Below are 14171 nucleotides of genomic sequence, written 5' to 3'. Positions count from 1 at the left end.
CCGCTATGCCAACCCTGTAATGCTGGCCAAGATCACAAACTACTTTGTTTATGCAGCTTTCTCCAGTCAACCCCTAAGCTTTGGACGAAAGAAATATTGGTAACAGGCTTTTATTTGAGCTTTTGCACATAGGGCACTTACCCAGTTCCCAATATCAACTTATTATATGGTGTCATGACAGTGAAATCCATCAACCACTTAGATTTTCTGTAGGCTTTCTCCTTAAAAAAGAGAAAAGGCAAGAAGCTAAGTATTGCCTGCCAACTCCAAGGTATGGTCTGAAGGAACATGAGGCCACCATCTTGCTGAAGCAATGTAGATCTGGGTTTGGATGGGAGACTGCATTGGAGTCGCACACACAAGTATGCTGCCTTGGGTTCCATGATGAAAAACAGGCAGGATTTAAACGTAAGGGGTGGGGGTAGAGAAATAAGCAATCATTCCTGAATCATGAATACTTTGGCTCTCATCTTTTCAAAGGAAAATTGAACTAAAAGTAACTGAGGGACAGACAGTCCTGGGTAGAAGACAGGAGGACACAAACCTATTAAGTTAAGGAAGTTCAGGTGAATGAGGAGGAACTTTTAAAATGTAATCTTGCCAGAACTTAGGGCTTAGGGTGCAATATAAACTGAAACAAATAAGCAGGCCTTGTGCCAGTCACTGCCTCTCAGCATAACCCACCCCACAGGGCTTTTGTGAGGAATAAATGAGGAGAGGGAGAACCATGTTTGCCATTTTGAGGTCCTTGGAAAATGAATGAATAAATAAGTAAAACCGGCCATCCCAGAACCTATGACATGAGAAAATGTGACATACAAACACCATCTTGCTTCGTATCAGCTTGAGCTGTGGTGACCAGAAGGAAATATGTCCGTCTTCTCGAGCTGTTATCAATGTGCTATCCAACAGCGAGCAAATTTTCAGCACAGGCTCTCCATGTGGGATCTCCTTTATGGTGGCAGGTAGTGCAAAAGAGACCTCTTTCAACCGGGCAGATGACTCATGTTGTTCAGCATATTCCAGCTGCATGTATGTGCAGAAGTCATGCTGGGGCGGAAAAAAGTGACAGTCATTGTCTCAGCGCTCAAGAGGCCAGATCCCATGCGTATGTACTTGAAAGTGAGTCCTGCTGTGTTCAATGGGGCTTACTGCTAAGAAACTATGCATAGGAACAATGCCATCATAAACACATCGCTGCCAAAATGGAGCCAACTAATGTTGGTAATGTATGCATTGTGAGACACCAACTATAGGAGAAAGCAAGACCCTTGTTGTATCACTAAGAAGTTCAGTGTCCACACTTTAAGGATGAAGCTTCACATTGATAATGCAATCTTATATGTGTAAGGTTGGAGGAGAAATTTGGTTTTGTTTGTGTTCTGAGAACCAGCCCCTCCACCTGCCAAACCTTAACACCTCATGCGACAAGGAAAATCGTAGCATACTTTAGCCTTTCTCAACCTTGGGGTCCTAATTGTTGTTGGACTACAACTCCCATCCCTAGCTAGCAGGACCAGTGGTTGGGGATGATGGGAATTGTAGTTCATCAACATCTGGGGACGCAAGGTTGAGGAAGGCTGGACTTATTTAGTGCCCTGTTTTATAGAGAAACACATTAACATCTTTCTTTCAGAGGCATATTCCTTGACTTGGCATCATCTTTTCACTCATTCCAATAAGCGTTGTACTCATTCATAGTTACATCCTATTTTAAGCAATTAATTAATTGTCGCTTATTGGGGTTTCCAATACACACTTACCCAACGAATTCTGCCAGTTGCAGAACAGTCAATTTTCATGAAAAGCTTTTCTATTTGTTCATCAGTCTGTAGGAGCAAAGGATGTACACAACAACCTTCAACACACAAATGGTCAAGGTTACATGAGGTAGTTTCTAGCTTCAATCCAGCAAACATGAACTGCCCCAAATGGTGGCACCAACAAAGACTAAGGGCATGGAAGCCAGAGGCTAACAGTAGAATCCTATGCATATCTACACTGATGCAAGCAACACTGACTTACTCCCAGGTAAGTGTGTAGAGCACTGGAGCCTAAATACAGGACAGAAAGTGCTCCCCCTCCCCCCCATTCCATCTCATCTACGGTATTATGCCATTGCAGTATGGTTTTCAAACTGTGCTTTGCTTACTGCATTTTGTGACCCCATGCATTTCTTCAACGTGCGCTTGAAGTTTTCCACATCCAAATACTTATGTCCGTTAATTTCTAAGTCCTGGAAGCAGATAAAGCAACAGGAAATATAGTGTGCTATTATGAAGCAGCAGACTTGCCAAGAGAGCCTCATTCTGGTACTATTTCTTTCTCCCTGGAAAGATCAAACTTGTGATCAAACCTGAATGCAAACATAAAGCACAAAGATATTTTATATCTCATGTCTTTGCCCAAAATTGGGTAGACACTCCCAGCGTATTGGGGTTCCTAGGGACCCTGTCCCTGAGCTGCTTTTGATGTCACAAGGCAGACCTGATTCACTTCTAGGTTTGTCGGTTTTTGATCCTGCTCTGTGGTTGTCACTTTAACAGCAGTTTGATGTTCAGTAATTAGCAAGTAATAACATTTAGTGCCAGGTCATCATAATACAATTTGCCTGCTGATCACTGCTTCTTTTATTAAAGGCACATAAGCAAGCCAAACAAAAACTCATTATGCTTCTCACTCATTCAGAAGCCTCTCTCTACTCCATGTCAAGAACACTTGTCAGTACTTTGCTCATAGGGAACCCTCAGAAGTCCATGAAACCAGAACTCCCAAGAAAAGTTTGATGCATCTAACCCTAAGGATGTGATTGGACCTTAAGATGCATTGGACCTTAAGACCTGGCTTAAGATCCTACTTGAGAGGTTCCAGGAGGCATCTGGCTAGCCTCTGTGACAACAGGATGCTGGACTAGATGAGCCTTTGACCTGGTCCAGGAGACTCTTATGTTCCACACCACCTGGTTGACTACAGTGCAGGAGGAAGAGAGGAGAGAACAAGGATATGGATGCAGGTGGGGGCTGAACACAGGGCCCACAAAGCCCTGCTTGAGATATCTTTGCAAGCTAACATATCAGAACCATAGCTGTCAACTTTTCCCTTTTCTTGCGAGGAATCCTATTCGGAACAAGGGAATTTCCCTTAAAAAAGGGAAAATGTTGACAGCTATGATCAGAACTGATATTTGTCTTGCATTGCATTACATCAGTAATGATTACATTGCTCTCTTGCAGACACAAATCTCTTAACAAAATTCACGAACACACTTTCTCAATACTTTCTTACTCCAAACTTTCTGAGGCATAAATGCAAGTTAAATAGGTGCCCTTTTGTAATTGGTATGAGAGAACAGCCAATATGCTAACAGCGAAACAATATACAGTGAAATGATATACATTATGAGTGAAATAATATACACTGATATGATTTCATTGGGATGGTCGTACCTGAAAGGCCACATGTAGCTTTTGAAGCTGTTCCAGGGTTACTTGCTGCTCAATCTTGCCAAGACAAAAAATAAATAAAAATGGAATAATTAAATGATGTGCACATGGGCCCCTTTTAAGACTTGGGAGATGCTTATGGATTTAATGTTACGTGAGGACACCTTTCAATTAATTGCAACCTATGTTCCCACAGCCTTGCTCCCCCCCCCCCCAGTAAATCACTGAGACTCACCTGCCAGGAAGCTAGTGTAGCAGCTCCACCCCACCCAGTGAACCACTTTGGCACACAGCCCAGTCCTCCAAAACCTCACTACCACTAGATGACGACTTGCATCATCCGCTACCTGAGGCAGCTGCCTCATTCTGCCTAATGATAGGACCAGACCCGGAGCATATGCTATCAGGATGCTATGGGGGAAAAGGCTTCCCCATGCCAGGCGATTCCTACCTTGTCCATAATGTTTGCAAGTAGTTGGAACCATGGTGTATGAATCTCTGTCTCTTTGTTTCATGTTCCAGGTGGTTGTTGGGTGTGTGTCTGCAAAGTGGCTTTCAGTGGAGATTGCAATGTGTGCTGTGCAGTTCTAACTGACTCTATAGAGGGAACTGCTCTCTGACATCATGGAAAGCCAGCGAGCCCATTATCACCCAACAAATTCAGATTCTCCTCGTCCTCTCATAGCATTTACCATTTTGAAAAGCCCTTCGGAGCCCAGCAAGAGAATTCACTATACCTTTCCTTTCCACTGGCTTCTGGATGAGTCAACGCGATGGCGAACGCTTTCACCCTCCAGTATATTTTCCATGAGTCCAATGGAGTAACTCCTCTGCTGCCCTTTCAGCAGCTCCCTCAGCAGCCATTCTGGAAGCTTCTCTATCTCCTCCTCCCGAGCTTCTGAAAAACTGCTAAGGGAAACTGGAGACGCAGCTGGCAACCTGTGCCCTCCTAATGAAGTCTGCGCACGTCGAAACAGAAGGTCTGTTGTATCTGTCGTCTCTCTCAACTCATTCAGAATGCTGTCAGAGCACAAACACCAGAAGGCAGGCATGGACATGGCTATTATTATTATTAATGAACTAACTATCTCTTAATAATAAATTACCTATCATTAATTATTAGTTGCTGGCGGTAGCAGTAGTAACAGTAGAAACAACAGTAGATTGTTTCCAGATTGAGGTAACAGCTTCCTTTACAAGTTACAGCTTATGCACACGCACAATTCCTTTAAATTAAGGTTACCAGATTTTTTTCAATGAATCCGGGGACACTTTTCAAGTGCAATGGATTTTGCATGGGGACTGATGAGTAAATCCAGGGACTGTCCCTGGGAAACAGGGATGTCTGGTAACCTTACTTTAAATCACATTTTTCACCTCAAAGAATTCTGGGCACCGTCGTTTTTTTAAGCATTGCTGGGAATTGTAACTCTGTGAGGGGTAAACTACGGTGCCCAGAAGTATTTGAGGGTGGAAATGTACTTGAAAGGTATACAGTGGTACCTCAGGTTAAGTACTTAATTCATTCCGGAGGTCCATTCTTAACCTGAAACTGTTCTTAACCTGAAGCACCACTTTAGCTAATGGGGCCTCCCGCTGCTCCTGTGCCGCCGGAGCACGATTTCTGTTCTCATCCTGAAGCAAAGTTCTTAACCCGAGGTAATATTTCTGGGTTAGCGGAGTCTGTAACCTGAAGTGTATGTAACCTGAAGCTTATGTAACCTGAAGCGTATGTAACCTGAAGCGTATGAATCATAGAATCATAGAATCGTAGAGTTGGAAGAGACCACAAGGGCCATCGAGTCCAACCCCCTGCCAAGCAGGAAACACCATCAGAGCACTCCTGACATATGGTTGTCAAGCCTCTGCTTAAAGACCTCCAAAGAAGGAGACTCCACCACACTCCTTGGCAGCAAATTCCACTGTCAAACAGCTCTTACTGTCAGGAAGTTCTTCCTAATGTTTAGGTGGAATCTTTTTTCTTGTAGTTTGGAACCATTGCTCCGTGTCCGCTTCTCTGGAGCAGCAGAAAACAACCTTTCTCCCTCCTCTATGTGACATCCTTTTATATATTTGAACATGGCTATCATATCACCCCTTAACCTCCTCTTCTCCAGGCTAAACATGCCCAGCTCCCTTAGCCGTTCTTCATAAGGCATCGTTTCCAGGCCTTTGACCATTTTGGTTGCCCTCCTCTGGACACGTTCCAGTTTGTCAGTGTCCTTCTTGAACTGTGGTGCCCAGAACTGGACACAGTACTCCAGGTGAGGTCTGACCAGAGCAGAATACAGTGGCACTATTACTTCCCTTGATCTAGATGCAATACTCCAATTGATGCAGCCCAGAATTGCATTGGCTTTTTTAGCTGCCGCGTCACACTGTTGGCTCATGTCAAGTTTGTGGTCAACCAAGACTCCTAGATCCTTTTCACATGTACTGCTCTCAAGCCAGGTGTCACCCATCTTGTATTTGTGCCTCTCATTTTTTTTGCCCAAGTGCAATACTTTACATTTCTCCCTATTAAAATTCATCTTGTTTGTTTTGGCCCAGTTCTCTAATCTGTCAAGGTCGTTTTGAAGTGTGATCCTGTATGTAACCCGAGATACCACTGTAGTGCGAACACAGGGACACAACTCTATCTATCTATAACCCTCACAATTTTCAGTTATCATGTGATTAAATGGGATGGGGAGGGAAATGGAGGGCATAACGAGGTGAAGTGACTCATTCAGATTCTCAAAGAACCTGCACAATGGCACCACAGAAAAGAGAAGACACCTTAACATGTCTCCAATCTAGAGTGACTGGTTGGGCATAAACAATAGGATTGCAGGGGCAGGGTGGGTGAGTCATACAAATATTTCTGCTTATTGTCAGCCTCCATAACATGTGCTGGAGAAGATTAAACGTAAATGGACGCGTCAACAACAAACTGGTCTTGGCTGGTGTCCAATGGGGTTGGAAGCCTTAATGTCAGCTAAGCAGCATCATTTAATACAACCCTAATTTCCTGGGTTGGGTACCATAAGAGACGGCCAACTTGGAAACTAGTGTATAGTGTTGTACGGCTAGCTGCCTTATTTGCAACGACTCTCCCAGAGACGAAAACAATAAATGCTAATCTATTTAAATTCACAAGGAGGCAGCATTGGACAAAGGCTAGGCAATAAATTGGGAGTGCTTCTAGAATGTGCACTTTTAGTGCTACCTAGTCATTGATTTTCCACTATAAGCTACAAAAATAATTACAAGCGACTCTCCATCGTTCTATGAGTATGGCGCTATTTGTGTGTGAATATCCTGCTGTTATAACTATATTAGTGGGCGTAGCAAAGTTGTGTGGCTACAGGAGTAAATGTGTGCCTAACCATGCCATTTTAGCAGTGTGCTTAAAAAAATGCTAGGGACACTTATTCATTTGAAAACATTTGCAAAATAAAATTAAGTAGGTGAAAAAGTGTGTTGTTGCCATTTGTACCCCCCCCCCAAAAAAATGCTGCTAAAAGGAAGCTGATGAGAAGGGTAATAATGGGAGGTTGTCAAAGTGATTATGTGTTGCAATGGGGCACAAATTACATGTCAAAACTATGCTTCTACAAAAACAAACATAAAAGCAGTGTGCTACTGTTCTGTTCCTACCTCCCAGAAAAGAACTGAGAAACAATGCAAGCAGCAGAGACACAGAGAGATTCAAACCGCATCAAATGCCCATAGCAAAATTAACACACCTTCTAAAATCTTCATCTTAGCACCTGTCTTGGAATTGAATTGATTTTATGCATGTGCTGCTGTTTTAAACTGTTTTTTATAATTTTTATAATTTTTTTTAGATATAAAACAGTTGCATATAGAAAACAATTGCAAAACACTGTTAAAACTGGTTTATGAACACTCGATCCATGATGCTTGATGAATAGCTGGCTCTTCTCTTAGGAATACTTCAAACCTTAATATAATCAAGAGGAAACGGGAACAGGATTTGTATTCCACCCCCCACCCCCATGCTTCTGTTAGGGAGGGTAGGACTGGAACTAATGGATTCAATTTACAAGAAAGGAGATTCTGAAAGAAGAACTTTCTGACAGTAAGAGTTGTTATACAGTGGAGCAGACTCCCGTGAGAGGTGGTGGACTCTTCTTCTTTGGAGGTTTCTAAGCAGATGTTGGATGGCCACCTGCCATTTATGATCTAGTTGAGATGTCCGCTTTGCAGGGGGTTGGACTAGATGACCCTCAAGGCCCCTTCCAACTCTATAATTCTAGGGTCTCTTTTGTTTGCAGGGTGTTGGGCTTGTGCTGGGCCCAGGAGGTAACCCATGAAACGCAGTCCAGGACTGGACCAGAATCTGAAGGTTCTGCTAGGAGTCAGTCCGACAGGGCCAAGGCAGGACATGAGGCAGGAAACCAGACAAGGACAGGTACAGGATCTCAGCCAGGATCTAGCATACAGCAATGTTGCTCCTGCAACCTGGGGCAGGGTCCGACAGCCTTTTATCTTTGTTGGGGTAGCGGCCAGTCCTGATTCCCCTGCGACTCACCTCCCTGTTTCGCCTAAAGGTGAGCACTCCTCCTGCGAGTACTCAGGTCTCTCCTTCTCTCAGACTTTAGTCTCTGCAGCTTGGGAGACTTCGGTGGGTTACTAGACCCAGAGGCCGCCTCAGCCTCCCCTGACCCAACTGGTAGTGGAGCAGCTGTAAGTGATGGCCCAGCTGGAGGCAATGAGGTAATCCCCGCATCTGGAGCCAGGGCAAGCTCAGGCCCCTGACTCGGCCCAGCTGGGGTCTGTTGCAGGGGAACCTGTACAGATCCGGACTCTTGAGGATCAGGCCCCAGACTTGGTTCAGATGATGCCTGAGGCAAAAGATCCGGTGCAGACTGAGACTCGTCTGGTTCCAAGTCTGAGCCCAAGTCCCAGGCCATCACAGGGCTATATGTTCCACAAAGTGCGTGCCATGAGTCTACAGTGGTGCCCCGCAAGACAAATGCCTCGCAAGACGAAAAACTCACTAGACGAAAGGGTTTTCCATTTTTCGAGGTGCTTCGCAAGACGAATTTCCCTATGGGCTTGTTTCACAGGACAAAAACGTCTTGCGAGTTTGCTTCCTTTTTCGTAAAACCGTTAATACCCGGGGAATCCGCACTCCGCAAGACGAAAAAATCGCAAGACGAAGCGACTCGCGGAACAAATTATTTTCGTCTTGCGAGGCACCACTGTAATTGCATATGAGTGATAGTTTGACAAAAGAAATACTGTTCCTTTGCTATCACCCCCTCCCTCCCAAAATTGCTATTATTTATTTCTTGGCTTTTTGTATGGCAAAAGTTAAGCCTTGTTTTATCTTTCTTGTTCTAAGAAACCAAGTCAAGGAACTCTCCTTCTCAGGCAGTACTGGTGTCTGAGAGCAGCTAATTATAATCCGTTGCACGTTCCCAAGCAAAGCAGACTGAGCAAACAAAACAAGCAAACAAACAAAAAAAGGATTTTCACAGTAAGAATCTGCACTAGTGATATAGAATTCACCAAGGCGATAGAATGTGAAGCGATCATGTCTCAGGGAAGGAACTGTTCACGTTAGGGTTTGAAAATTTTTACAATTTATAAGAAAGCAAAAGAACAGCATTTGGTTCCCTGACAACAAGCAAATAGCTTCCAAACAATACTGATCAGCACTGCAGTCACTCTTGGACTCAGTCTGCACCCAAACTCCTTTTATTATTATTTTTTAAAGCCAGCAATGTTTTTATATATATATATATGCATTGAGAGGTTTTTTTAACAAATCCTCCCCGCCCCCCCCTCACCTCTTACCTGCTAAGTGTGGATGTTTCTAAGTGTCCTGAAGCAGAACTTGGCCTCACTTTTCTCCCCAGAGGCATTCTGGCACCAGAAATCATACCAGAACACCACCCTTCCCAGTGCCAGCAACTGAATCTCACAATGCCACTGCTGTTTCCACTCCCCTGAGGCAGCGGTGGGTGCCCACTTTGTTCCTAAGATTGGAGCCTGCTGGTTAGAGCTTGTCTGTCCACAGTTTGCCACAGCTCAGGTTACTTAGCACCTCCTCCAAGTCCCACAGCACCACATCTTGGGGATTATGCATTGCAGCACCCTCAGGGCAGGGGTGTTGCTAGGTGCTTAAGAGTCTTGGGGAACATGTGCACATTTGTATACCCTTTGCTAATATATATGCGTTGAGGGGAAAATTAGGAGGGGGGAGAGCAGCTGCAGCACTATAAGTGACATGTAGAAGGGCCCTGAGCTGTGATTCAAAGGTGCCACCTGTACCACAATAAAACTCCCTCTACCTACCTGAGTACACTGTATAGCTATAGAAATTTGTGCACACTCTCCCTCTGATATGAATTACCACAGATACATTTGCAGCAGAACTGATCTCATATTTCTGGCTGAGATCCAGTGGCGTAGCGTGGGGGGTGCAGGGGGTGCCGGCCGCACCGGGCGCAACATCTGGGCGTTAGGGTTAGGGGGCGCAAATCCACGAGTTAGGGGGCGCAAATCCATGGGTTAGGGGGCGCAAATTACTTGCCTTGCCCCGGGTGCTGACAACCCACGCTACGCCACTGCTGAGATCCATTTATGGACGAAACATTCACCTATGTGACCAAATTGTGTGAATGAAGGAGAATGAGTGTGTGCTGCTAGGATGATGGAGCTGTACATTCAAGAACTGAAATACTTTCCATTTGAGATAACGGTCTCCAAAGGCAGAAACCTTGAGAAATCTGAGAGTATTATGTAACGTGAGGTACCACTGTATTATATTTGAATCCTCACTGTTATAAGAGCTCAACCTTCTGTACAGTTGTACCTCGGGTTACATACGCTTCAGGTTACAGACACTTCAGGTTACAGACTCTGCTAAACCAGAAATAGTACCAGAAATAGTTAAGAACTTTGCTTCAGGATGAGAATAGAAACCGTGCAGTGGCGGTGCAGCGGGAGGTCCCATTAGCTAAAGTGGTGCTTCAGGTTAAGAACGGTTTCAGGTTAAGAACGGACCTCCGGAACAAATTAAGTACTTAACCCAAGGTACCACTGTATCTAGTTCTGCCACCAAGCCTGATAGAAGCAAGGTCTGAGGCACTGTAGGAGCATATTGTCAGAGCATATTGTTTTGACGGTAAAATTATGCTTTAAATGCATACGGTGTGTTAGGCAGCCTCGAGCTGTCCTTTAATGTCAAGCCAGAACTTGTATAAATTCAATATTTTAAATCCCATTTCCACCAGGTAGCTCAGATTGGCATTCATTGTGGTTCTCTCCCCTCCATTTTATGCACACCACAACCTTGCTAAGTATAGGTTAGCCTAAGAGTGACAGGACAAGGTATCCCCACATCCTTTTATTTTTATTTATTTACATGCCACTTACAATCCAAAAGGCTTTGTCCCTGATGGCTCCAAACATCAATTTTGTGCAAGAGCTGCTAGTTCAGGAGGGAATATTCACTGATAATGTTTTTTAAATTATCAGGTACCTAGAACCCAGAAGCTGGGCCCATGCTATGATGGTGGAACATGGTATGGAATTTCTTAGATGTTAACGGTTCAGCTCCAAATATTGTCATATTGGCTCAGCCCTGATTATTACCCAAAATGAAAGCAAGGCAAATGGTTACTTAACCTGTTCTGATAGAAAACAGCTGTGAACTTACAGCAGGGAAGAAGGAACATCAAAAGAGAATTATGGCAGGAAGCAACATCTCCCTGCTTCTGACTCACCCCACAATTTCTTCTGGTGCTGAAAAACTGCGATGAGAGAGGGAGAAAAATCACATGACATACACTTTTGCACAATCACTTCTTTGCCTGGTGAGGAACACCACACAGTTTACAAAAAAAGGAGAGGAAGAATGTGCAAAACAGCCCTAAGTGAATCCAGAATGTCCTGTTCTGCATTATGTTATACAAAGCACAAGTCTTGGTTTTTAGATTTTTTTTCATCCTCAATTAATAGCACCAGCCAGCAAATTCCATTATGATTCAGAGGGCTCCAGTTAGTACATTTCGCATTGGAAGTGAAATGTAAGAAAACCACAACTACCTCAATCTGAAGGCTTGTGGCACATATTAAAAAAACTAAAGAAGTTGTGTAATAACCTCAGGAACAGAACCGGGTTATAGTGCTTCAGCAGCGGCTAGCACAGTGCTGTTTTTATTGGTCATAATCTGTGTTTTATCTATCAGTGCTTAATTGTTTTTTCTGAGAATGAAACTTGGCTCAGGCCTGTGCAGGCAGGCTGATAACAGGCAGCACTCCATCTGCCAGATATTTAGTCATCAAATCTCAAAGGGAAAATAGATGGAGAGAGATATCAACAGTAGATAGCTGATAACAGCGTGTAAAGGTAGTTTGACTATGCTTGATAGTTGTGATATAGAATACATATAGGACACACACAAATACACACACACACACAGAGAGAGAGAGAGAGAGAGAGAGAGACACTTCATAATACCGTAATTTAATGCACAATATTCCTGCCTCCTCCCTCAGGCAAAACCAACACACTGAAGCCATAATAAGACTTGAAAGTCATCATTTTGCATCTGAAAAATAACCGCACCTACTGCCCCTGTAATCAGCCCTCCAAACAAGTCCTCATTTGGGTTGATGCATGCCATTTGCATTCTTGCCTTGGCGATATTTCTGCTATGACCTCTCACTGCCAACTGTAAATCATCAGCTATTTTTCTTGAATTGCACAGTCATCTCAATATGAACAGTAAGTGTGTTACTTCTTTTTATGGTGTCAATTACTTTGCTGGTTAGCTTGTTGCTGAATTCTGAGCTAAGACCACAAGAAGAATCCTGCTCAGTCCGACCAAAGGACGGTCTAGTCCAGCACAGTTTCCAGCCAGATGTCTGTGGGAAGCCCTATGAGACCTACTACTTGTGTTTCACAGCAGCTGGTATTCCAAGGGCCTGATTCTGGAGGTAGTGCACAGCCACTATGACTGGTAGCCTTTTCATCAATGAATTGCTCCAAGCCCCCTTTCTCTGCATCAGACATAATTTTATACATGTATTATTGTTCTTGATTGTATTTTCTATCTGCCCTTCATCAAAAAGTCCCAGCGTGGGTTACAGGATATATAGATGCAATTAATACAGTAACAAACAACCAATCCCCAACACACCCCCACCCCTAATACATGGAGGACACAAATAAATTTTTCAGATGCATCTTCAGCCATTGACGAAAGCTGTAGAGATGATGCCAAATGCATCTCTGTGAGTAGGGAGTTCCACATTACTGGGGCCAACACCGAGAAGGCCCTCTCACAAGTCACGGCCCACAGAAACTCTGAAAGTAGAGAAGCCACCAAGAAGGAGTCATTTCGGGCTTTAAACTTTAGTGTAAGCATCTTGAAGTGCGTTTAGAGCTAATAGGCAACCAGTGTGGTTACTTTAGAAGTGTAGCATGGGTTCTCACAGTAGATGGCACTAGTTGTAGCTTTCAAATCATTTTGAAGAGCACATTGCAATAGTCTAATCTGGCAGTTAGCAAAACATGGAGTGGTCAAGTCATCTCTGTCTTAAGGGGGCCACAGATGGTGAACCAGCTGGACCTACAATAAGGCACTCCAAGCCATACAGGTTACCTGTGGCAAGAAGTATTTTCAGGGACAAAAAAAATATGCAATAGATGTGTGGATGCAATTCATGTGTGGATTGGAGGGGGGGGGAGAGTACTCAGTCTCCATTGATTCTGGAATAAAATAAAAGGTTTCGTGTACACAGCCTTAACAGATTTATTTGGGTTTTGTTCCTAAATTGATCAGTTTACAAAGCAGCAAACATAACTTATACATAACGAAATACAGACTCTTAATCTGACCAACATGGGAAGGTGCAACTTCAGAGGAATAAAACAGCTTTATGCTGAGGAAGGGAACTCAAGGAATTAAAACTAGGGCTACGATATTTAGTTGCTAATCTGTTAGAACAGGCACGTCCAACTCCCAAGAGACTGAGATCTACTCCCAGTATAATAAAACTGGCAGTGATCTTACCCATTGCCATTAGAGGGAGGAGGAGCATCCGTGGGTGTGTGCATGTGTGGAAGAGGAGGATTGCACAGAGTTCCTGAGCTTGTTGATCTTTTTTTACCACGGGCAGGGTGGGAGGCTAACCATTAACTACGACACTAACAAGAAGACTATAAAAGATCGCCATTTTGACACTACGTAGGGACAGAGCGAGGGGGCAGGGGTGGGAACATTCATTATACATTGCTTTTAACCCCGCGATCGATAAAGATCCTGCGATCGACCACAATCATCCGGGGATCTACCTGTTGATCATGGTCGACCGGTTGGACATCGCTGTGTTAGAAGATCATTCTTTTTCTATAACACATGTGTACATAATCTAAAAACAAAGGGAATACTTTGCCCTCAAAACTATTATTTTCACTCATTTCCAAATTTAAATGTTTAGTTCACTGACTAAAGGCAGCAAACCCATTACCTCTTTCCTGGGAGTAAATCTCACTGAACTCAATGGGACTTCCTTCTGCGTAGACATATAAAGGCTTGCACTGTAAAAATCCATGTAGTGTAAAACTCATATTATTAATTAACTTTAAGGTCATAGTCCCAATTAAAATTTCTGAGATCCAGAAACCAATCTAATCTAGTAGAAGAACAAAATTAAAGCTAGAATAAATGTTCTCTTTTTCTAATCTATTTTTTAAAAAGAAGA

The 14171-nt window shown here is 43.6% G+C and overlaps 1 protein-coding gene across 1 annotated transcript in view; it reads right to left on the bottom strand.

Annotated features, from left to right (window-relative positions):
* LOC309340919 (cilia- and flagella-associated protein 337-like) overlaps positions 1 to 9477 on the bottom strand; it is a 31533-nt gene extending 22056 nt beyond the window's left edge. The window contains exons 1-7 of the mRNA XM_081860154.1: positions 9252 to 9477; positions 4181 to 4463; positions 3447 to 3500; positions 2153 to 2236; positions 1764 to 1829; positions 820 to 1050; positions 142 to 221 (exon numbers count right to left, since the gene is read on the bottom strand). Coding sequence (XP_081716280.1) covers positions 142 to 221; positions 820 to 1050; positions 1764 to 1829; positions 2153 to 2236; positions 3447 to 3500; positions 4181 to 4463; positions 9252 to 9337 — 884 coding nt within the window. The 5' untranslated portion in view covers positions 9338 to 9477. The remainder of the gene's footprint in view (positions 1 to 141; positions 222 to 819; positions 1051 to 1763; positions 1830 to 2152; positions 2237 to 3446; positions 3501 to 4180; positions 4464 to 9251) is intronic.
* Positions 9478 to 14171: the final 4694 nt, after the last annotated feature.

This window comes from Podarcis erhardii, assembly GCF_964252035.2.
Source record: "Podarcis erhardii genome assembly, chromosome: 4".
Lineage (NCBI taxonomy): Eukaryota > Metazoa > Chordata > Lepidosauria > Squamata > Lacertidae > Podarcis > Podarcis erhardii.
This window is presented reverse-complemented; position numbering and strand designations above follow the sequence as displayed.